General features: G+C 41.6%; 4 protein-coding genes across 5 annotated transcripts; 2 read left to right on the forward strand and 2 right to left on the reverse strand.

The window, feature by feature from the left end:
* Window positions 1-313: 313 nt before the first annotated feature.
* Window positions 314-7,415, forward strand: LOC124381719 (E3 ubiquitin/ISG15 ligase TRIM25-like). The gene is made up of 7 exons (XM_046843593.1): window positions 314-928; window positions 1,173-1,268; window positions 1,378-1,611; window positions 1,718-1,874; window positions 1,959-2,021; window positions 2,121-2,173; window positions 6,813-7,415. Exons 1-7 carry the CDS (start codon window positions 350-352, stop codon window positions 7,170-7,172), a joined length of 1,542 nt encoding a protein of 513 aa, XP_046699549.1. The 5' UTR covers window positions 314-349; the 3' UTR covers window positions 7,173-7,415.
* Window positions 7,416-9,199: 1,784 nt separating this feature from the next.
* LOC124381327 (tripartite motif-containing protein 16-like) lies at window positions 9,200-15,594 on the forward strand. Of its 2 annotated transcripts, none has more exons than XM_046842866.1 (6): window positions 9,200-9,803; window positions 12,025-12,129; window positions 12,239-12,472; window positions 12,580-12,736; window positions 12,823-12,885; window positions 14,862-15,594. In XM_046842866.1, the coding sequence occupies exons 1-6, from the start codon at window positions 9,225-9,227 to the stop codon at window positions 15,458-15,460; spliced, it is 1,737 nt and encodes a 578-aa protein (XP_046698822.1). In that variant the 5' UTR covers window positions 9,200-9,224; the 3' UTR covers window positions 15,461-15,594. The 2 variants fall into 2 exon arrangements, with proteins under 2 accessions (XP_046698822.1, XP_046698823.1); XM_046842867.1 differs by having other exon boundaries at window positions 12,034-12,129.
* Window positions 15,595-15,790: 196 nt separating this feature from the next.
* On the reverse strand, window positions 15,791-19,986 carry LOC124381198. The gene is made up of 3 exons (XM_046842616.1): window positions 19,485-19,986; window positions 18,381-18,448; window positions 15,791-17,021 (listed from the first exon to the last, which is right to left on the reverse strand). The coding sequence occupies exons 1-3, from the start codon at window positions 19,984-19,986 to the stop codon at window positions 16,050-16,052; spliced, it is 1,542 nt and encodes a 513-aa protein (XP_046698572.1). The 3' UTR covers window positions 15,791-16,049.
* A 559-nt stretch (window positions 19,987-20,545) lies between these two features.
* Window positions 20,546-22,731, reverse strand: LOC124381329. Its single transcript, XM_046842868.1, has 2 exons — window positions 22,574-22,731; window positions 20,546-21,720 (listed from the first exon to the last, which is right to left on the reverse strand). The coding sequence occupies exon 2, from the start codon at window positions 21,693-21,695 to the stop codon at window positions 21,060-21,062; it is 636 nt and encodes a 211-aa protein (XP_046698824.1). The 5' UTR covers window positions 21,696-21,720; window positions 22,574-22,731; the 3' UTR covers window positions 20,546-21,059.
* Between the last annotated feature and the right edge of the window lie 2,586 nt (window positions 22,732-25,317).

Below are 25,317 nucleotides of genomic sequence, written 5' to 3' on the forward strand. Positions count from 1 at the left end.
ATAGACTACTGCATTAAATACTCCTACTTTACAGACCACTGTTTCACAGACTGCTGTTTAACAGCCAGTTGTTTTACTGCACTTCACCTCCTCATCCTACAATATACATCTCACAGAGAATGCTAAAATAAATGAAAAAAAAAAATCACAGAATGAGGTTCTTTCAGTAACAAAACGTTTTTTTTCTGGTACGCCATAATCCTGAAGTACAATATGGTGTGTAAGAAAGTTGTTGGTCAAGGTCTCATGTCATAAGAGCCACACCTTCTTCCACAAAGTTTTTTTTTATTCTAGAGAAACGAAAGTGAAGCCTTAGAGCTGTGCATTCACTCTGAACAAGTGTGGTGAAATGGCAGAAGCTCGAGTCTCTGTGGATTTGGAGGAGTTTAACTGTTCCATCTGCTTAGATCTGCTGACAGATCCTGTCTCTGTTCCCTGTGGACACAGTTTCTGTAAATCCTGCATCAACAGACAATGGGATGGAGAAGTTCTCAACAGAGTTTACAGCTGCCCCTTGTGTAAACAACATTTCAGTTCACGACCGATCTTGGGCCGGAACATCATGTTGGCTGAAATGGTGGAGAAGCTGAAGAAGACTTGTGTTTCTGAGAGAACCCTGGCTGGACCTGAAGATGTGGAGTGTGATGTCTGCATCGGGAATAAACACAAAGCTGTGAAATCCTGTCTGGTGTGTGTAGCTTCATACTGTCAAGTTCACTTTGAGATGCACAATGAGCTGCACCCGGAAAACACACACAAAGTGATTGAAAGCAGGTACAGTCTCAAAGACAGGATCTGCAGCGTCCATAAAAAACCTAAAGACGTTATTTGTTGCCATGAGGAGGAATTTTATTGCCCTGAGTGTGTTGTGAAAAGCTGTGCAGACCATTCCACCACTACAGTCACAAACAAACGCCAGGAAGAGCAGGTAAGAGGTTTTATTCATGTAGTGAATTTGACATATAGTGAATAGAAGGAACAGAAGGAAGTGGTGTGTGTGTGTGTGTGTGTGTGTGTGTGTGTGTGTGTGTGTGTGTGTGTGTTTGTGTGCTAAACACCCTCAAATTAATTACACACATGTAACATTAAAACAAAGTTCTATTTTGGTTGTACTTTGCAGTTTATTCTCCACCTCCAGACATTGATCAAATAAATCTGTATAATTTTTACAGTTCCAGATTGAACACATCCAGACAGACGTTCTCCAGAGAGCCCAAGCAGCAGAGAACAGCATAAAAGACTTGAAGAAAGCAGTTAATACAATCAAGGTCTTTACTGAGTATAAAAGTATATGATCACAACATACTGATATTGAAGGTTTGGGATGACGGAGCTCTTACACTTATTATATCTAATAAAATCCTGGTTTTATAATAGACTTCTGCAAAGACGACACTGGATCAGACTGAGAAGATGTTTGCAGAGCTGATCAGATCAGCTGAAAGGAAACGCTCAGAGATCAGAGAAATAATCAAAGCTACAGAAGAAGCTGAAGTTCACCGAGCAGAGAAAATTCTGCATGGTCTGGAACAGGAAGTGACTGAGCTGAAAGAGCGAGATAAGAAACTGGTTCAGCTTTCAAATTTAGAAGATGACTTCCTGTTCGTCAAGGTAACACGCTTCTCTCTTCATGTTCAGTTCCATGATATTGATGTGATGGTTTTTAATCATGTGCAAATACACAACTAATGAAACTTACTGGTAAACATCGTCCCAGACCTCCATGTCCCTCTTCAACTTGTCAAAGTTTTCTGATGCTCCAAAATTTACAGTCAATCTGACACCCTTTAAAGAAATACAGAACTCGGTGTCTGAACTGGAAATAAAATGTAAAGAGTTCTGCATGAGTGAATTATCTCCAGGTTCCACAGCAGGTAAGAACATAAACAGACAAGCAGACAAACTATATATGTGTTAGTTTTCTCTTTTTAATGTTTATATTGTTTTTACTCTCTCAGCTGTCAACAGATGTCACATGATCCAAGCTTCTGTTCCAATATTTAGAGAAGATTTCCATCAGCGTAAGTTACTAAAGATTTACAGTTAACTTTATCATTGTGCGCGTTTTGATTTTATTGCTAACAACTATATGACACCATGAATCTCTTTCATCGTTTCAGGATTGTGGGTGTCTGATGACTCCAGTGTGAAACTGTTTGGGAAGATTGAGAAGGTACAGTAGAACAACTTTTATCAATTCACACTTCTGTTCGAAAAATAATTTTTATACAGTATATGTAAGACTAGCATTACACTACACTCGCCACAAATTTTATGGAAATGTGTTTTTCTCTACAAATTTTGGTGAATCATCTAGATTTTTACACGCTGAACACAAATATGTATTTGTAATTACTGTATCATGTAGGCTTTTTAAGTAAACCACAATTAACTATTTACATTGTAATGTCTTCAGCCACATAGGCCTACACTACAATATTGCAGCATAATCAAGAAAGAAAAGCAGAAATATTTTGCCACAGATTTTCTTTGTAGTAACTGATTCTTCATGTATCAGTGTACAACAATCATCTCCCAGCATAGGCACACTCCACTTTCCCTAGTAACATTTATACATGCTGGCTATACATTCAATTCAATTCAATTCAATTCATTTTTATTTGTATAGCGCTTTTAACAATGAACATTGTCTCAAAGCAGCTTTACACAGATAATGTGGTGATTAAACATAAATATGTTCTTTGTAAGTATGTTTGTCCCTGATGAGCAACTGTGGCAAGGAAAAACTCCCCGAGATGGCATTCACCATGTATTGGTGAAACCTTTCATCATCAGGTATATCCTTGCAAACTTGATCTAAGCAACTGTGTCTGGCTCTTTTTGAATAAATCCAAAACTCTGACAAAATAATTAAACTCTACTCGAGAAATTAAATAGATTTCTAGATGTTAATGGATCAAAATATGAATGAACAGCAGCTGCAACAGCTCCCATCTGCACAGAGTCGCCCATCTTTAATTCCTTGTCCTTATCCTCCAGCGCCCACACATCGGTGGCGTTTTCAAAAGAGGAAGACTTTTGTTGTGTCTGGTCTTATTGCAGAGGCATGGTTCGCTTTCCTTTTCCAGTACTAATGCCGGGGCTTATCCACACACTCGTGGTTCGGGATGCCTCTCCTTTTTGACATCCGCTGGAGCCCACTCATGAATTGGCAGCTTTCACTTTTAGGTGCCCGCCCAAGTTTCCCTTTCAGGAACTCGAGCTTCGTCAACAATGCTTTGGGAACGCTTCCGAATTGTCCACGCTCTGAATCGCATGTGTATTTCGTCCAATGGAAAAGCGCGGCATCACTGGCAGGGTTACGTCACGACCAGGAAGCTATAAAAGCACATGGAGTGAAGCCGGTGCTAGCTTCTGCTTCTGCTATCCCTCCCCGGGTGTTGCATTGTCCCTCAAGACCCGACACTGCCCACCAAGCCCCTTCGTAACACGTTGGTGCTGGTGGGTGAGGCTTATGCCTCAACAGTTAAAGCTGCAAGAGCTAGACTTAGACGGCTATCTCGGGCGGCCAGGAGGTCCAGGAGCTCTGATGTGTGGCAGATTTGGCTCTCAGGGCTACAAAAGAGGCAGCTGTAGCCGTGGGCCAGTCTATGGCCACACTAGTCTCCACCAAGAGGCACCTGGGGCACACCCTATCAGATCTTTCCGACAGGGACAGGGCCATGCTGCTCAACGGCCCTCTAGTGCTGACTGGCCTCTTCAGTGACTTCGTAAATACGGTCGTTGAGAGGTTTCACGTAATGCTAACAACGGATGCCTCCCTCAAGGTTTGGGGAGCAGTCATGAGTGGCCGCTTCACCCAAGGTCTGTGGGGAGGGCCCCATCTGCTGTGGCACAAATGCCTAGAGATTCTGGCCATGATTTTAGCCTTGAAGCATTTCCTGTCGGACCTCAGATGTGTAAACCACCATGTGTTGCTTCACTCAGACAACACCTCAATGTGTGTTTATCCCTGATGAGCAACCCTGGGTGACTGTGGCAAGGAAAAACTCCTTTATATATGAGGAAGAAACCTTGAGAGGAACCAGACATAAAAGGGGAACCCATTATCATGTGGGTGATATCAAGAGTGTGATTAGAGTCTTTAAAACAAAACATCAAAACACCGGAGAGTGAAAACTAACATGAGCACCAGAGTGTATGATTGTTAGTCATGTCCTTTCTACAATCTTATACTGTCATTTGAGGTTATGGAAAAAGGAGCTACTGAGCAACTCATAAAATAGCTCAACATTTAATATCATCATAGATCCAACACCAGCTTCTTCATGCCAGAGCCTTTCAACGCTCAAAGAGGTCCAAACACTATATGAAGTGGAATCCAACTGACACAACTGGAGCTGGCGCGAACTCATGGTGCCTCTGGATGGATAGAGGGAGAAGCAGTGGAGAAAAATTAGCGTAGCTGCTGTTCATTATATTAACAGCACAAGTTGATAATGTGATGTGATCAGATGTTCTGAAGCACAAGGTTATGATGTGATATGTGTTATGTGTATGTGTGTTATTTAATCTGCACTTAAACTGGGAGAGTGTGTCTGAGCCCTGAACACTGTCAGGAAGACTATTCCAAAGTTTAGGAGCTAAATGTGAGAATGTTCTACCGCCTTTACTGGACTTTGCTATTCTAGGAAATACGAGTTTTGAGATCTCAAGGAGTGTGACAGATTGTAGTGTGAAAAGATACATGGAAGCCAAACCATTTAGGGTTTTGTAGATAAGTAGCATTAATTTGTAGTCGATTCGTAACTTAACAGGTAGCCAGTGTAGGGAAGAAAAGATTGGGGTTGTATGGTTATATTTTCTCCACCTTGGGAGAACTCTGGCTGCTGTATTCTGGACAAACTGTAGCTTGTTTATTAATGATGCAGGACAACCACCTAGTAATGCATTACAATAGTTTCTCTGATTCAGATATAGATAACATGTTTCTTAGCTTAGCAATATTTCTACGGTGGGAGAAGGTTTTTGTAATATGGATGATATGATTTTCAAAAGAGAAGTTGGTGTCTAAAATAACTCCCAGGTCTTTAACTATAGAACTATTGTTTACAGAACATGCTTCTAAATGCAGGATAAAATGATGGAGCTTCTGTCTACTGGTTTTTGAACCGATGAGCAAAATCTCTGTCTTATCAGAATTTAATAATAGAAAGATATGCATCATCCAATCTTTTAATTCTTTGACATAGCTGGGTATCATCAGCATAACAGTGGAAGCTAATCTCATGCCTTCTAATAATATTTCCAAAGGGAGGCATGTATATTGTGTGAAGCAGGGGTCCTAGAACTGAACCTTGTGGCACCCCATAATTTACTTGCACTAACCTGGATAGTTCTTCATTTAAATCTACAAAATGGTAATGATCAGACAGGTAGAATTTAATCCACCTTAATGCCTGTCCCTGAATGCTGATGTAATTCTGTAAGCAATCCAGGAGAAAGTCATGATCTATAGTGTTGAATTCAGCACTAAGATCTAGGAAAACTAACAGAGAGATATAACCTTCTAAAGCTAAAAGCAGGTCATTTGTGATATTGTGATATTGTTTTCTTGTAAGACTGAACAGAACTGGGCAGACACAATCTTTTCTAAAATCTTGGACTTAAACAGAAAGTTTGAAATGGGTCTGTAATTTAATAGTTTATGTGGATACAAATTAGGTTTCTCAATGAGGGGTTTAATAACTGCCAACTTGAGGGGTTTAGGGATTTAACCTAAGGATAGTGAGCCATTGGCCAGTGCCCCTCTGTACCCTAGAACAGGGTACGTCCCTAGGGTGCCCTCAGTCATCCCACGACCTCTTAGGCTCCAGGCATTCTTTCCTCCTTCTTTTCAGCCCCCAGACCAGGAAAAGCTTGGTTCTCTGGAGTTTCCCTCCATGACATCTGCAACATTGCAGGCTGGTCCACCCCTCTGACCTTTGTCAGGTTTTATAACCTTAAGGGCAAAGAATGGAGAGTGTGTTAGAAAAGTGAAGAAAAGAGTGCAGGCAGGGTGGAGTGGGTGGAGAAGAGTGATAGCAGGAGTGATTTGTGATAGAAGAGTATCTGTGAGAGTGAAAGGGAAAGTTTATAGGACTGTGGTGAGACCTGAGATGTTGTATGGATTAGAGACAGTGGCGTTGAGTAAAAGACAGGAGGTGAAGCTGAAGGTAGCAGAGCTGAAGATGTTGAGGTTTTCATTGGGAGTGATATTTTTTTTCTATTTTTTCTATACTATTAAAAATACCTATACAGTCCCTGTAATACATATAAACATTATAATCTTTACACTTCCTAAAATCATAAACACTATTATAATCTCTACATTCCCTATAATACCTACACTCCTTGTAATCATGACATTCCCAGTAATAACTTCACACTTTATAAACTCTACCCTTTCTCAGAAAAGAGAAGTTTACACCTCTGTATGGTATCTCAGTAACAAGACAAGTTGTGATATGTTGTTTCATAATCATTAGGTGAGAGGGGTTGTTGAGGGAAGAATAATTTTCTGCAACTTTCCACAACATTAAATGTACCTTTAACTGCATAAAAAGTACAGCGTGTTGTTCTGTGATAAATAAAATGTGTCATTGTTGGTACTTCATTGTGGTGTTGAAGAAATAATACACTTGGGGACGTGCAGTTAGAGAAAAATCATCACCTTCAGAGTGACTGTGCTTCATCACCACCTCAGTGTTTATTAATTTCCATCAACGGCACTACACATTGTTTTATTCCATAAATATCTGGTCCATGGTCGGAGTTTTCACACATCTTTTTCCCAATTCTCTGTTCTGTAGGTGCACGAGTGCATCCCCAAGTGGACTGAGGTCAAACATGTGACCCAACATCATCCAGACTTCTGTCACACCACTCACAGCGTTCTGCAGGTGTCCTATGATGCCCCGGATTCTCCTCAGGCTGGTGTGTTTGAGGTGCAGGTGTTTGTTCCTTCCAAGAACCTCCGCATCCCATTGAGCGTAAAGAGCACAGACACCGCTGCCACTCTGATCAAGAAATGCCTGGAGCAGAGGCCTGATTTGGGGGAAACTCTGAACCTTGCCTACAACGGCAAACCAGTTTCACCGTGTAAGATCCTGGGAGAGCTGGGAGTGAAGTCTGGGGCCATGTTCCTCACCTACCAGAAATGCATTGGATGATTAAGATCCCTGCTATTACACTCCTGCCTTTAATCAAATCATTCATTCACCGTCCAATCACATCTGATTCCACTGTTCTCTCGCAAACACCTTTTAATACATCACAAACAACACAAATCATAACATCTACTGTCATCTGTAGCATTTCATCTGTAATCTCATTAGTGATCATATTTATCCCAATCTCACATTTATTCTGTTATCTTCATATACTACCTAAAATAAATACTTTTTCCTGTGAAATTGATTCTGTCAAGATTATTATTTTTTTAACTTTTAACTTTTTAACTAATTAATTTAATTCCCCATAACCTCCTTTAGAGGTTTTAACATACAGCACTAAGAGCATAGACATAAAGAAAAGTCCCACCTGGATATAAGTGAGTAAAAACATAAGAGCTCCATTAGATACTGACTGCAGTCATGAACGTGTTTGAGGTGCAAAAAAGTTTTTGAACCCTAATCGTTGCAGTGAGGAACTTTGCTCATTTCCTGTTTTAACTCATTTCCTACTTAACCATGTGTGAAGACATCTCCTGTGGTCATTGAAAAGATGTTCATCTGTTTCACAAGGCTCAAAAAATTGTCTTGCATTAATCAAAGAAAAGAACTGAGGAGAATGATGAAACTACTAACATTAGGTTAGGAAGTGTTTAAAACATTATTACAGACAGAATGAATTATAGTGAACATCATCCTTTAGAAAGAAATGCAGTCGAAAAAGTCTTGAATGATCAGGTGAATATTCAGTGAAATCAAATGGTAGGGCTTTGTTTAATCGTGTAAGTAAGAGCAATTTCACAAACAATAAGAACGAGAAAGTGATTAGGAGTGAACTGCTGTGTAGCATTCATTTAAAACTCTAAAACATTAACATACACAACACTAACACAACAATAATACACAATACTGACACACAACGCTAACATTCTACACTATTATTCCCAATCCTTTGCCTAAAATTTTCTTCAAACAGATTACAGTTCCAGAAGTACTGTAACCTGTTCTAAATATAATAAACTCTTCCATTAGCACTGGTTATGTACCTAAATCCAGACCATGATGATGTCAGTTGTCAACCTACAGGCCAACATCTATCCTTCCCTTTATCTCCAAGATTCTGGTCAAGGTTGTAGCACAGCAGTTCTACTCAGGAATAATATTAATGAAGTATATAAGTCAGGATTTATTTTTGAATCATCTGAAGTTGTTTTTTTTTTTTTGTTAAGATAAAATCATTTCTATTATTTCCAAGTTTATTTAATAAAGCATGTAATATCATTGTACATATAAATGCATATTTAAATATATAGAATACAAATTCAATATATATTTAAGAATGTTATTAGTAAATATTATAGCACATTTAAACACAATTTCCTGAGACAAAGATAAATAAATAAATAAATAAATAAATAAATAAATAAATAAATAAATAAATGAAGCCCTGTGTAACAGGTTTATGTTCTGAAAGCTTTTAGATGAGAAGTATTTTTCCACAGAGACTTGTGTGTTTATATTATGATCATCTCAGTCCTTCTATCATTTCTTTTTGTATCTAAAACTAAAGTATGGTACATTCACAACAATTTTTCCTGGTAGATCTGTTCCCTGAACCTAAAACCTTCGAACCTGAGCATTTGTTCCCTGAGATATTCTGTGATTCGTTCTGTGATTTGTTTTCTTGATTGTTCCCTGGATTGTTCTCTTGATTGATTGTTTAAAGACTGCCGCAATAAATACTCCTACTTTACAGACCACTGTTTCGCAGACTGCTGTTTAACAGCCAGTTGCTTTACTGCACTTCACCTCCTCATCCTACAATATACATCTCACAGAGAATGGCTAAAAAAAAAAAGAATGAGGTTCTTCCACTAAGAAAAATGTTCCTGTTCCACCACAATCCTGAAGTACAGTATGATGTGTAAAAAAGTTGTTGGTCAAGGTCTCATGTCATAAGAGCCACACCTTCTTCCACAAAGTTTTTTTTTATTCTAGAGGAAGAAAGTAAAGCCTTAGAGCTGTACAGTCACTTTGAACAAGTGTGGTGAAATGGCAGAAGCTCGAGTCTCTGTGAATTTGGTCGAGTTTAACTGTTCCATCTGCTTAGATCTGCTGACAGATCCTGTCTCTGTTCCCTGTGGACACAGTTTCTGTAAGTCCTGCATCAACAGACAATGGGATGGAGAAGTTCTCAACAGAGTTTACAGCTGCCCCTTGTGTAAACAACATTTCAGTCCACGACCGATCTTGGGCCGGAACATCATGTTGGCTGAAATGGTGGAGAAGCTGAAGAAGACTTGTGTTTCTGAGAGAACCCTGGCTGGTCCTGAAGATGTGGAGTGTGATGTCTGCATCAGGCATAAACACAAAGCTGTGAAATCCTGTCTGGTGTGTGTAGCTTCATACTGTCAAGTTCACTTTGAGATGCACAATGAGCTGCACCCGGAAAACACACACAAAGTGATTGAAAGCAGGTACAGTCTCAAAGACAGGATCTGCAGCGTCCATAAAAAACCTAAAGACGTCATTTGTTCGAAAACGGAACAGTTTTTTTGCCCTGAGTGTGTTGATAGTTATTGTTTAGGCCATGACACCACTACGGTCACAAAGAAGCGATATCAAGAACAGGTAAGAATCTGTTTTTATTCATTTTTATATTCAAAATTATCAAAGAAACAGAGGGAAGTGAAGCATGTGCACAGAATACACTCTTACCAGAGATTTCTTATGTAAACATATAATAATAAACAGTCAATTCAAACCTGTTAATAAAACAGTGAAGGCTGTGTGTGTGTGTGTGTGTGTGTGTGTGTGTGTGTGTGTGTGTGTGTGTGTTTCCTTTCCGGACCTCGAGCTACATCGCAAGGCTTTTGGTACGCTTCCGTGTTGTCCACGCTCTGATTCACATGTGTAATCTGTCCAATGGAAGGTGTGGCGTCACTGGCAGGGTGACTTCACGACCAATAAGCTATAAAAAGCACATGGAGTGAAGCCGACACTAGCTTCTGTTTTTCATGAATCGCTCTGTGTGTATTTGTCTATTGTTTGTCAATCGTTTGTATGAATATATATAGTATTATGAAGGCTACTAAGAAAGCCAAACACACCTTTCCAACTGTGTGTGGCTTGCTTGGGAGTGGAGCACATTAAGTCAGTTCTCGTATCCATCCTTCCTTCTCCCAGGAAATTCCTGAGTTTTGCTTTCAGGGCCGGACCATACCAGTATCGGGGTCTTCCGTTTGGCCTTGCCCTTTCACCCCGCAACTTCACAAAGTGTGTGGATGCGGCTCTGGTTCCACTGAGACTTTAGGGCATCCGCATCCTCAATTATATCGACGATTGGTTTATATTAGCTTGATCAGAGCAGTTAGCAGTCCGGCATTGAGATGTCATTCTCGCTCACATGAAAGCGCTGAGGTTTTGGCTGAACGCCGGGAAGAGTGTGCTTTCTCTATTACAGAGAACCACCTATCTGGGATTCGACCACTATGCACGCGCAGCTTTCCTCTGCCCGCATTGTGTTCATCGTTACTACTGTCAGGAAGGTCAGACAAGACAGCCACTTACTATCAAGCAGTTCCAAATGCTGCTGCTCGGGCTCATGACAGCAGCGTTCAGTTTAATCTACTTGGCCTCCTGCACATAAGACCCCTTCAGTGGTGGCTCAGGACCCATGGGTTCTGACGTAAGAGCAACCCCCTCCGTATGATCATGGTCACATGGCTATGCCTACGTGCCTTAGATATTTGGAGAGATCCTGGGTTCCTCATGGGGTGGGGAGCGGTCATGAGTGGGTCTATGCAAACATGGCACATCAATTGCCTAGAGATGCTGGCTGTACTTCTCACAGTTAAGACTGTTTCTTATTGACCATTTGCTCACTGAAGAGAGTAGGAGAATTAAAGGCCTGCTGTGTGGCACCCTCCTTTCTGGAGTTTAGTCCAGGTATGGCCAGTGCCTTTTTGTACCCTAGAATGGGTTACATCCCCAAGGTGCCCTCGGTCGTCCCATGACCTGTTAGGCTACAGGCATTCTACCCTCCTCCCTTATAGGCTCCAGACCAGGAGAAGCTCAACTGGCAGCGCCTGGTACAAGCACTGGAAACCTACGTCTACAGGACGAGTCCCTGGAGGAAGTCAGATCAGCTGCTCGGCCAAGGCCCTCCGAGGAGACTCCTCCCTGCTAACAAGCAGGCCGTGAGCAGATGGATCATTGATGCTATTGCATCTTCTTTTGAGTCCTCTGGTTTTCCCACTATATTTGGTGTCAGAGAGTGTGGCAGCCTTAAAGGCTTGGTCCTCTGGAGTGTCCCTCCAGACATCTGCAATGCTGCAAGCTGGTCTAACCCACTGACCTTTGTCAGGTTTTATAACCTTGACCTCAGTGCCACTCCTGGCCCCTCCATCCTTTCTACCTAGCTGTGCCTATACACACTGGTCAGGGACTGGACAGTCTGGTGGTATTGTATTCTCATTCCCAAAATGTTGCGACACAGCTCGTGTTCCTAAAAGAGAACGTCTCTAGGTTACGTATGTAACCCTAGATATCTGAGGGAATGAGACGATGCGTTCACTCCATGTGCTTTTTATAGCTTCCTGGTTGTGATGCTGTGCCTTCTATTGGACAGATTACACATGTGATTCAGAGAATAGACAAAGTGGAAGCATTCCCAAAGCGTTTCGATGCAGCATCTCGTTCCCTCAGGAAACTAGGCTTACATACGTAACCTAGAGACATTTTGAGTGCTGAACACCCTCACAGTAATCACACACATGTAACATTAAAACACTTGGTTGTACTTTGCAGTTTATTCTCCACCTCCAGACATTGATCAAATAAATCTGTATAGTTTTTACAGTTCCAGATTGAACACATCCAGACAGACGTTCTCCAGAGAGCCCAAGCAGCAGAAAACAGCATAAAAGATTTGAAGAAAGCACTTAATACAATCAAGGTCTTTACTGAGTATAAAAGTAGATAATCACAACATACTGATATTGAAGGTTTGGGATGACGGAGCTCTTACACTTATTACATCTAATAAAATCCTGGTTTTAAAATAGATTTCTGCAAAGACGGCACTGGATCAGACTGAGAAGTTGTTTGCAGAGCTGATCAGATCAGCTGAAAGGAAACGCTCGGAGATCAAAGGAATAATCAAAGCTACAGAAGAAGCTGAAGTTCACCGAGCAGAGAAAATTCTGCATTTTCTGGAACAGGAATTGACTGAGCTGAAAGAGCGAGATAAGAAACTGGTTCAGCTTTCAAATTTAGAAGATGACTTCCTGTTCGTCAAGGTAACACGCTTCTCTCTTCATGTTCAGTTCCATGATGTTGATGTGATGGTTTTTAATCATGTGCAAATACACAACTAATGAAACTTACTGTTAAACATCCGTCCCAGACCTCCATGTCCCTCTTCAACTTGGCAACGTTTTCTGATGCTCCACAATTTACAGTCAATCTGACACCCTTTAAAGAAATACAGAACTCGGTGTCTGAACTGGAAATAAAATGTAAAGAGTTCTGCATGAGTGAATTATCTCCAGGTTCCAGAGCAGGTAAGAACATAAACAGACAATCAGACAAACTGTTTATGTGTGTTAGTTTTCTCTTTTTAATGTTTATATTGGTTTTACTCTCTCAGCTGTCAACAGATGTCACATGATCCAAGCTTCTGTTCCAATATTTCGAGAAGATTTCCTTCAGTGTAAGTTACTAAAGAACAGATTTACAGTTAATTTTATCAGTGATGTGTGCATAAGTTGTTACTGCAGTGGCTGTGAAAAATGTGAGTTTTTATGGTTTTTGAGAGACACGTGAATGTTCCTTTGTTTTACAGACTCAATAATGTAACATTATTCATTCGTATCAAACTGTCATCTCAGGCTAACATTAGGTTTTGGATGAAATACATGTAGCTATAAGTTAGTGTTAGAGTGTATGTTTATATTACTATAAAAGGACAGTGGAGGACAGTTAAGACGGTGTGTAAAATGTAGATTAAAAATCATAAATCTTTATTCTGTTCAGAATGGAACAAAAAGAAACATTGAATGTTTAAACTGAGCAAACATACCATTTTATAGAAATATTTCATATATTTTGAATTTGATGGCTGGTTTTGAGGGCCACGTTTCCCACTGTGTAGCATCACGTCTTCTATCCGTATACATCTGAGGACTGAGGAGACCAGTTGCTGAAGTTTTGGGAGAGGAATGTTGTCTCACATGTGTCTGATACAGGATTCTAGCTGCCCAACAGTTCTGGGTTTCCTTTGTTGTATTTTTCATTTCATGATGCGCCAGAAGTTTTCCATTTTTTTTTTAGCCAGTTCAGCACCCGGACTCTTCTACTACAAAGTCATGCTATTGTAATAGACGCAGTATGCAGTCAGCATTGTCTTGCTCAAATATGCAAGCTCTTTCCTGAAAAATATATTTTCTCAATGGAAACTTTTGTTGCTCTAAAACTTGTATGTAGCATTTAGCATTGATGGAGCATTTCCAAATGTGCAAGCTGCCCATTTTACAGGCACTAATGCTCTCCCATACCATCAGAGATGCGACTTATTGAACTGACCACTGATAACATGCCAGATGGTCCCGCTCCTCTTTAGTCCGGAGGAAGAAATTACAATTTTAATTTGTCTGACCACAGAACAGTTTTCCATTTTGCGTCAGTACATTTGAATATATATTTAAATGTACAAGTATGGGTTTATTAGATTTTAAAATCATTGTATTCATGTATGTAGGGTAAATTGTAAAAGTGAACCAACATGGCTACCATTCCATACTCCCCTAGATGTCCGTACAGCAGAGTCCCTGATTATCTTCAGACGACGACTGAAAACCTACCTCTTCCTGAAATACCTAAATTAGCACTTTCCAAGTTTGTAGAATTCGAGTTATATTTATATTAAGTTTGTAATCTTGCGTACCAGTGTAGATTTATTCATTACTAGAGACTCAAAGCACTTTTGTACGTCGCTCTGGATAAGAGCGTCTGCTAAATGGCACAAATGTAAATGTAAATGTAAATACTCCCATACAGCACCATGCAATTCAGTCTGGACTGTGGCTCATTGGAAGCGACTTCACCATACAGCAAGACGATGAGCCGAAGTGTACGTCTGAGCTCTGTAAGCATTATTTAAAGATCAAACAGTCGTCTGGAGTGATATCTATCATCGTATGACCTACCCAGTCACTGCACCTTAATCCTATTGAACTGCTCCATTATGAACTGGATCACAAGAACCTAATTTCCAACTAGTGAAGAACATCATTGGAGAGTTTTCCAAGAGAAACAAGCAAAGAATTTCAGCTGAATGTTCAGAGAAACTAACTGCCCAGATGCTGGGAGTGTGTGAAGCTGTTCTTTTGCTAAGGGAGGATTTTCAACTGAAAATAAAGTGGAACATCTGGACACTTATAGATTTGTTTGGTCAAAGTAAATCTTCATACCGTTCCATCACTGAGTTTGTTTTCATAGAAGAGCAACATGCATGTGTCTCTCAAACACCATAAAACACTCCAAAGTTTCCACATTTTTCACAGGAACTGTCCCGAAACTATTAAAGAGTGATGCTTTAATATGAACCTGCACTTCCTTTTGTACTGCTTTTACAGAAAACATCTGATCCATCACGATCCAGAACTAATAGTGTGTTTACTATTACAGATTTTCAGCAGTTGACAGTGGATACTAGAACATCCCACAGAGACCTCCAGCTTTCTGAGGGTAATAGAAATATAACCTTTGACAACTCAAAACCATATACCCAAAAGCCTGAGAGCTTTAACTACTACTCTCAGACTCTGTGTAGAGAAGCTCTTCAGAAACGCTGTTACTGGGAAGTGGAATGGGGAGGACAGCAGGTTTACATTGCAGCGTCATATAGAGGAGTGGAAAGAAAAGGCTGCTTTACATCTATAGGTTTTGGATTCAACGATAAATCCTGGAGTTTACGCTGTAATTCCTCTCAGTTTACGTTTTTTCATGACTCCTATAAAAAAGTTATTTCAGGTCCAGTGTCCAGAAGAATAGGAATTTATCTGGATCACAGAGCCGGGACTCTGTCCTTCTACAGCATTACAGACACCATGAAGCTCCTTCATCGAGTCCGCACCTATTTCACTGAACCCCTGTATGGAGGATTCTGGGTGTTTGATGACTCCAGTGTGAAAATTTGTGGGAAAAACGAGAAGCTGCCTTCTCAAACACAAATTACTCCTGTTAGTGCATCTTCTCATGGGTATCAGTTTCAGTTTGAAGAGTAATGTAATTGGTATGGCTAGGCTAGCATTATATTGCTAATCATTTATTAATAGTTATGTTAGGAAAATAAACAGGATTGTGTAAACCATTTATTACATAATTACAGTCATTTTTGTGTTTACTGATAAATGGCATATTTTATATTATATATATACATACACACACAGTAACCCCCCCTTTACCACAGTTCGAATCTCGCTCCCCTGGCTTGAATTGTCTAAAGTTGTTGTTGTTTTTTTGGTTCAGATAAAATAAATCATTTCAATTATTTCCAAGTTTATTAAATAAAGAATGTAATAATATCACTGTACATATAAATGCATATTTGTATATATAGAATACAAATTTCATATAGAAATAAGAATGTTATGAGTAAATATTACAGCATATTTAAACACAATTTCTGAGACAAAGTGAATTAAATAAATAAATAAATAAATAAATAAAGCCCTGTGTAAGGGGTTTATGTTCTAAAAGCCTTCAAACGTCTAATCGCTCCTATAAATAGATGAGAAATATTTTCCCACAGAGACTTGTGTGTTTATATCATGATCATCTCAATCTTTCTATCATTTCTTTTTGTATCCAAAACTACAGTATGGTACATTCACAACAGTTCTTCCTGGTAGATCTGTTCCCTGAACCTGAAACCTTCAAACCTGAACATTTGTTCCCTGAGATATTCTGTGATTTGTTTGGTGGATTGTTCTCTTGATAGTTCTCTTGAATGTTCTCTTGAATGTTCCCTGGATTGTTCTCTTGAATGTTCTCTTGAGTGTTCTCTTGAATATTCTCTTGAATGTTCTCTTGAATGTTCTCTTGAATGTTCTCTTGAATGTTCCTTGAATTGTTCTCTTGAATGTTCCCTGGATTGTTCTCTTGATCGTTCTCTTGATTGCTCTCTGGTTCGTTTAGTGGCTCCAGGCAGGTGACCCGGTTTCTCTGAGAACCAACATCTGGCACTAAAGTGATGGTCATTTGATTGACAGGAGATGTGTGTTTGGGTTGAGGAATATTAATGTTTAGACTTCTGATGATCTCTGGTTTCCACCAAAACCCAGTTCTCCAGAGATAATCAATTAAACTAAGACCCCTGATGATCTTCAGGAGGTTCTTGCTGACATTGTACGTGGCGTCTGCGTTGTAGGTGGAACGATCCTTATGTTCGGTCACGTAAACTTTTTCAAACCACTCATTATCCATGCTGACTATGATGCGGTCCATGTTGCTGTTGTCATGGTGACGGGTGTGCTCCTCCCGGACGTAATGGGGAAGTTCGTACGATCGGGGTTTGTTCAGATTCCCCAGCACATAATACGGCAGGTCCACGTCGGGCAGGAGTTTTACCCCATTTCTTTCATAACGGTTTTGAAACAGGTGGAACCCGAACTCTCCTTTGTCTGGATCACATCTGGACAACATTTCATCGTCGAGGTCAAACGAGAGGCCGTCGTTAGCAAACCAGTAGAGCAGCTTGAGTCCGTGCCGTGGAGAAGGACGGCCGAATCGACACTGCTCCAGGTGATCCATCTCATCCAGGGTCGCTAATCTGCTCATGGTGACCTGAACAATCACAATGACACATTTAGCACAGCGATTCTCAGATTATTTGTCTTTCGCGACGCGTGATTGTTGATTCGTTTTCAAGTTTTAGCGTCGACTTGTTTTACCTTCTGAATAAAGTGGAACATCTGTAGAACCTGCAGAAAAATGAGTGTTGAAGTCTGAGCCTCAGCGGCATTGGTGTTATATAGAAAACTGTATCAGGGTTGAAAGTTGGGGCTCAGGATTGGCTGGGGGTCCTGTCAATCTTTTTTTTTATTAGCACTCCCCTTACAAAACACATGATGGAGTCTGGAAGCTGATGGAGACTGAACACTGAAGCTGGACACAGACACGCAGACTCCTGGACAGGGTTGTGAACATGATCCCTATCATGACGCTGTTTTTATAAACGACAGTAGCTTCCCTGCAGAAGATCCTCATCACTCAGTCAGAGGTTCCAAAGGGAACAAAGAAGTAAAGTCCATGCTAACGCTAACTCCGGGTTAACCACCATATTGTGGGCGGAGCTTTGAGTAACTGGGTTCTGTTCAGAAGAGCAAACGACATGAACTCAAGAGTACTGCTAGGGTCACATGACCACAGGAGAACGCAGCTGTTGTTTTCTTTTAATTGTGTGTGTGTGTGTGTGTGTGTGTGTGTGTGTGTAATTATAGACAGGTGAACAGGGTGTGTAGAGATTCAAGCTGGGAAAGACAATAATAACCTGATGATGATGTGTTTGGAAATATTCACCACACAGTCACAGATCATATCTACACCCATATACACCTGAGCAGGGATTCAAACTCACAACCTTCTCATCAGATGTCCAACGTTTTGTCTACTGAGCTTCCTTCAGCTCGAAATCTGTCTCGGCAGCTTTAAGGTATCGTTTTTATAGGAACGTTTTACGGGAGGAGTCGCGCCTCAGATCATACGAACCAGATCAATCTGAATTCTTGGTGTCCTGGGAAATGCAGACACAGAGTGAGAGATGGAGAGAGGGTTTTATGTTACTCCTGAATCCCACCACAGAGGAAGATCTTAATGCTCACCACAGGAGACAGTTTTCTACATCAGCACTAATTCATCTCCCACTCACTTTTACTTCATAACAAAAAATCACTAATCACATTTTTTTTATTTTATCAATAATAATTTACAATAATAATAAAATTAAGAAGAAAATTAATAGAAGTGATTAGTTAAAAAAAAAAAAATTTAATATACTCAATATAAATGAAACAATATTTTACACACACACACACACACACACACACACACACACACACACACACACACACACACATATTCCATCTGGTTTCTGTTGCTGAACAAAACATAAACCTGTAATAAACCATGAAACCAAAGTCATACCTCTGATAGTGCAGCGGTGAGGAGCTTCTCCAGAGATGAAGAGAGCGAGAGAGAGAAGGAAAGTGAAACTTACAGTAATCAGGAAGTGGAGAAGTAGGAGTAACATCTCAGAGTCAGCATCATGGTGATTACTTTCACTATGCAGTGCAGATGTTCTAGTGCAAATATTCTCCTAGATCTATAACAGAACAATTTCTACACCTTTTATGAGGTGAAACCAAAAAAATACTTTATTTAGCAGCGTTTTTTAACACCAGCACCTTCAAAAAAGTTCTCAGCGTTCTTCTGGAACGTGTCTTGGGAGTCTTCTTTTCAAAGCGGGCCAAGCACCGGATCTCAGATCACCAGATCTCCAGAAGATGAAGACGGAGAAGTCTGCAGGAGCCAAATCTTGAGAGTAGGTGTGGGAGCAGACGTAAGATGTTAAGGTTTTCATTGGGAAGGACGACGATGAACGGGATTAGAAACGTTTATTATAGGGACAGCGCATAAGACGAGGTGAGGGAGGTGAGATTGAGATGGTTTGGACATGTGCAGAGGAGGGACATGGGGTAGATCAGTAGAAGAATGCTGAGGATGGAGCCACCAGGAAGTGGTGAGGGAAGACATGCAGGTAGTTGAAAAAGGCAGATGTAGAGGACAGGGGGGTATGGAGACGGATGATCTGCTGTGGCAGATCTGCTGTGCTCCCTAATGGAAGCAGTCAAAAGAAGAAGAAAAAGAAGAAGTTCTCTGACGATTGCCACATTTTTGGAGGTTGGAGCTCATCTGAGTTCTTCTTGAATTTTTGTCGTCTTCCGGCGGTGTTCCTCGAAACACCTGGAACGTTATTACTGTAAGTAATGAAATCGTTAATGAGAAATAATCACCAGCTTCTGACCAATCAGAGTGCAGGATTTTGAGTTAATCCCAGTACAGCTGCAGTAGTTAACAGAAACAGGAAGAGGAAGGAGAACACTGAGGTGTTTCTCGTGTATGTGGAAGGAGGATGAAGATGATGATGATGGTGGTGGTGTTGCTGGTGTGCTGGTGGTGGTGGTGCAGAGTGCAGATGTAAATCCTGGCTGGTTGGTTGTTGCGATGGAGCTCTGAAAGCTCGTTCACACGGAGGCCTGATTCCCCGACGGCGTTTAGCTGCCCTCAGGAAGTCCTCCCTCTGCATGGTCTTTATGGTTCTTACGAGCTCCCGGCTGATGCGGAACGTATGGCATGGGTTGAAGTTCATTCTGGTCTCGTGGCGCGTCACGTAGATGTCGAGGAACGTCCCGGATCGCAGGGTGACGATGATGCGATCGGAGTTGCTCTTGTCCTGGAAGCCGGTGTATCTCTCTCGGACGTACTCAGGCAGGGATTTGACTCCTGACACACTCAGGTTCCCGAGCTCGTAGTAGACCAGGCCGCTGGAGTCTGGAAGCAGGTGGCCTTTTCCTCCTTCATCTCTGTTGCGGAAGATCCGAAAGCCGAAGTCACCAGAAGACGGGCTGCAGAGAGAAACCATCTGATTGTTTCGATCGACTTCGACGCAGCGTTGAACAAACCAGTAGAGCAGCCGAAGTCCGTGGCGAGGAGACGGCTGGCCGAACCGCGAGCTCTGCAGCTCATCCATGCTGTTTAGGGTTTTCATCCGAAATCACACCACACGGTTGTTCGCTCGATCACACACGTGTATAATTCCTCTCCTAACTTCGGAATTCAAATGATTCTGGAATTATGGCACACTTACACCCATTAGTCACAGCTTTTCCACCTGCAGGAGTTCTAGATGATCAGAGTAAACGATTTGAAATAAAGTGATACAGTACCTGCTCCGACTCGCGTTCCGAGAGTCGATCAGTGCGAATGTGGTGAGTAAATATTACAGAGGTGGAGCGCTGCGAGGATGGATGAGGAACGTGTTCTGGGAGGGACCTGCTCTTCAGGATCAACTGGAAATCCTCATTTTACATTCAAACCATTAATACCTTCAGCATCGAGTCATTCAAATCCGATCCGCTTCAATTCTACACCCCGAGCGACGGATCATCATCGGAATCGATCGCATTTATACGGAGCGGAAACGCGGAGATCATCAGGCGGATCCCAAACAGGAACGTTTTTATTTCGATCGACCAATCACATGGAATCACGCAATGAATATACACTCGGAAAATGATGGAAACACACAATGACTTTAATGACTTTATTGTAATCATATCACAAATTTATAAAAAAATTAATTAATTAGTTAATTACAGCACGTGTCTACGATCACGTGTCAGAATAATTATATATGTTTTTCCTCCTGGACCCCTGGTACAGATGAACGTGTTTGACTCCCTCAGCTCGCTCCACACATTAGCGCTGAACCTACACAAACCATAGAGGACACACACACACACACACACACACACTCACACACACACTTGTTTACTGCAAACAATGACGCTTTATCTCCGTTTACTGCAAAGGGAGGAGTGCAAAAGTTTGTACCCCCCCCCAGGACAAAGTGCTTTTTTTTCTCTTTTTTGCAACTTTACCTTTTATACCTTATATCTTTATTCAATTCTTGATTTTTTTGTTTGTTTGTTTGTTCTGGAATCCTGGAGTTTTTTGGACCTCTCCGGCAGAAGACCCCAACATGCCCGAATGAAATGAAAAGCCGAACGTGAAATCCTGCAGGACATTCGATGAGAGCGGATTTTACAGGATCACGCAGTAATCCCAGAATCCTCGGCCGCTGGATGGTTCGGCGGCGTTATTGATTTTGATGCCAACTTCTTTCCTGTATGGAGCAGGAGGAGTTACGGCGCAGGAGATCGTTCCTGTAGATCCGACTCCCATCTCGCTCAGGAAAATGGTACTCTTCTTGCGGCTGATGTATTTAATGACTTTAATATTAATGCGGTAGGTTTTATCGGGGTCGTAGTTCCACTCGTCTCCGTGTTCGGTCACGTAAACTTTATCGAAGCAGCCGTGTTTAAAGCTGACGATGATGCGGTCCTTGTTGCTGTCGTCATAGTCACCAGTGTACGCTTCTTGGACGTACTCGGGCAGCTGCTCCGCTCCGTCGCGGTTCAGATTCCCCACCACGTAGTACGGGAAGTTAATGTTCGGCAGGAGCTGACCGAAGTTCTGGTCGAATCGATTCTCAAAAAGGTGGAACCCAAAATCCTCATTGTCAGGATCACAGAGTGAAACCATCTCATCATTCCTATTCACATACAGGCACTTGGTACAGAACCAGTGTAGAAGGTGGAGGCCATGCCGTGGAGAAGGTCGACCGAATCCAACCTGCTTCAGCTGGTCCGTGTGAGACAGTTCCTTCACACGGGGCATGGCCAAGTCAGGGGCTCAGGGGCATCTGTAAAAGATTCGATTAGATCTGTTTAAACAATTATTCTCTGAGCGAGAATGAATCAACCTTCTGACCAATCAGAACCCTGTCAAATCAAATACTCCAACACTTCAGCGTGTTCTTATGAAGTCTCTCCAGGCTGCTGTGGAAGAGCGAACCCTGGAGGACACGAGGATGGAGATCGCATTATCGTGAGATGTTTCTGGTGCACGAACACACGGATGGATGGAGCGCAAGTGAGCAGGGAAGCGTGAGAAGAAAAGTCCAGGAGATGGAGCCATTCAGATTAGACTGCACATCAAGTCCTAATGGACGTCATCATCCACTGCTAAAATTTATTCCAACACTCAGTAACATATGGAGCAAAGATGACGTTCCCCAGGCGGGTTCTTGAACATGAAGTTCCAGAATGGAATGTTTTTCCGAGAAGCCGACCTTCACATCTCAGAGGATTCTTGGAAATGTATAAGGTTTTTCAGCTCTGTTCCTCTGCTGCCATCTAAAGGGCTTTTCTCCTCACGCTACGGTGGTGATGATTATTTCATCTGTGTGTTTGTGCAACAGGAAGATTGCAGTAACATCTCACTTGACACAAACCAGTGCATAATAAAGATTTACACGTTTTACTGTGGAATTCTGCAGACACTTCTGAGAAACTGGAGCTAAGAACCTGGTGAAGAAGTTCTGTGTTATATTGCGGTGTTTTCAGCTCTGCCTCTGCTCAGCTCTCACTACTGATAATCCTCCGATCACACTAGTCTCACACTCGTGCCAGATCCAGCACCATGGAAACATTCTACGGGGCGTGAGATGGTGCAAATGGAGAAACGGTCTGGTGAAGAATGGAATTAAGACTTACATGAAGCTGGAGAAGGATGAGTGTAAGCTCCTGTAGGAAACCTGAACTCGGATCACTAAAAGTTTCGCTTCTAAACTAATGAAAGTGAAAGAGAGAAGGAAGGGATTAGAGGAAGAATGTGTGTGTGTGTGTGTGTGTGTGTGTGTGTGTGTGTGTGTGTGTGTGTGTGTTTCTTAAAGGGAAAAATACACATAAATAATACAGTTTCAAATCCAGACATTTCTTTTCCACAATCTGGTTCTGGGTCACGACCCCCTGGAGTTAAAGTGAACATCTCTACAAACTCTTCCTCATCTTTAACCTCATCCTCCTATTCCTCCTTCTTCTCCTCAAACTTCCCATCATCTACATCATTCTCCTCCTCCTCCTCCTCTCTCTTTTCATCCTCCTCATTTTACCCCTCCTTGTCCATAACCTCATCAACAACTCCCTTTTCATTCTTCTCCTCACCCTCATCTTCATCCGCCTCGTTCTTTTCATCCTCGTTTTAATCCTCTTCATATTCTTCATCTTGCCCCCCCCCAGGAGAAACATCTCTGGTATGTGGCCCATCAGGTAAAAAACAAAAACAAAGGCGGGTCTACTCACCTGTCAATCAAGCTCAAATATTCATCTCATTTTTCATGACATAAAATTTCAAATATAAACTCTCGTAAAAAATTTTTAGCTAATCCTGTGTGTGTGTATGTGTGTGTGTGTGTGTGTGTGTGTGTGTGTGTGTGTGTTTCATGATATTTTTAAAAGGTTAAATATTCATATTTGATTTAAAACTTTCATTTTTTAATTAAATCATCGAATCATTTTGTCGAGTTGAATTTATTCTGAACTTTTTTGAAATAAAGACGAATTTGAACAGAAGAAACTGGGAAATGATTTTATTTGATTTTATTATAATTAAAAACAATGACAGGTTGAATCTCTGTAGGAGAACTGGTGCTTAGTGAAGCTCAGGACTTTCTCCCGGACGATGCTGGATTCGGTTCTCATTTAAAGGATTGTGCACCAGGACCAGGAGCTCTCGCTCTCCTGCTGGTTCTGCTGGTTCTGCTGGTTCTGCTGGTTCTGCTGGTACTGCTGGCTCTGTAAATTGATCCACTGGCTCTTCTGCATGGAATTCAGGAACTGACTTCTCTCCATCTTACTGATCTGCTCCAGGAGACCCTGAGTGACTCGGTAAGTTTTGTCGTGGCTGAAGTTCTTCTGGTCTGCGTGTTCAGTCACGTACACTCTGTCGATACACCTCTGATTCACATGTACGATGATGCGATCCTTATTCATGTCGCCGTAATAATTGTCAGAGTTGCGTGGTCTCACGTAGGTGGGCAACTTATCAGCTCCTGGGTCGTTAAGATTTCCAACCTCATAATACCGGAGGTTCTTCTCAGGCAGGAGTCGATCTTCATCATCATCGATCCTGTTGAGGAACAGGTGGAAGCCGTACTCTCCGGTGGTCGGGTTGAGATGGTTGTAGTTCTGAGAAAACCAGTAGAGGAGGTTTATTCCTTGCCGAGGGAACGGCTGGTTAAACTCCGAGTTCCTCAGCTGGGGAAGTTCATTCAGGGTTCTGATCTTCACCATGGCTGGAATCTGGAAGAAAAAAGTATAAGAGAATAGCTTCATATCTGACCTCCTGTACATCTACACTCATAAACCTAAAACCTGTACTGTCTGGATCTTCTGAGGAACCAGAGCAGGTGAAGATCACAGACATACATCAAGAAATAGAACACGATTTAGAGAATGAATACACACCTTTCACGATGAAGGTCCTTTCACGCTCTCTCTCTCTCTCTCAGTGGTGTGTGCTACAGAAACACACACACACACTTTTATCACTTTAAGGACACAGGAGGCTGGACTTCAACAGAAACACAAAAACGAAACCTAATGTTCACTGGATTTGTAGCACAGAGAAGAGTATACTTACAAAACCTGACACACACACACACACACACACACACACACACACACACACACACTTTCATTATTTTAAGGACACGGGAGGCTGGACTTCAACAGAAACACAAAAACAAAACCTAATGTTCACCTTATTTGTAGCACAGAGAACAGAATACTTACAAAACCAGTATAGCACACACACACACACACACACACACACACACACACACACACACACAGATGTTGCAAAAAGTTCCTGATACTCCAATCATTCAGACTTTATTGCTCATGAATCTACACTCAGTTCCTATAATATCAAGACTGAGAACAGAACTCTAGAAATGTTTGTACAATTTTCGGACGCTTTACTCACTACTTTGTTGAAGCTCCGATTCAAGCCTCGAGTCTTTCTGGGTTTGATGCAACATACTTTACACACCTGGACTAGTGGATTTTCTGCCATTCTTCAGGACAAATCCTCTCGAGCTGGAACAGGTTGGATTGGGAACATCGGTGGAAGACACATTCCGGTCTCTGCAGAGATGTTCCATAGTGTTCAGTTCAGGTCTTTCTCAGGGTCACTGTAGGACATTCACAGAGTCGCCCCTAATCCACTCCTGTGTTGTCTTGGCTGTGTGTTTAGGGTCGTTATCATGTATGACGGTGAACCTTCAGCCCAGGTCCAGAGTGCCGTGGAGCAGGTTTTTATTGAGGAGATCTCTGTACTTTACTCCATTCCCTCAACCGTGACCAGTCTTCCAGTCCCTGCTGCCGAAAAACAGCCCCAAAGCATGATGCTGCCACCACCATGCTTCACTGTTGGGATGCTTTTTTTTGCGGGTGAT

This window comes from Silurus meridionalis, chromosome 28 (genome assembly GCF_014805685.1).
Source record: "Silurus meridionalis isolate SWU-2019-XX chromosome 28, ASM1480568v1, whole genome shotgun sequence".
Taxonomy (NCBI): Eukaryota; Metazoa; Chordata; class Actinopteri; order Siluriformes; family Siluridae; genus Silurus; species Silurus meridionalis.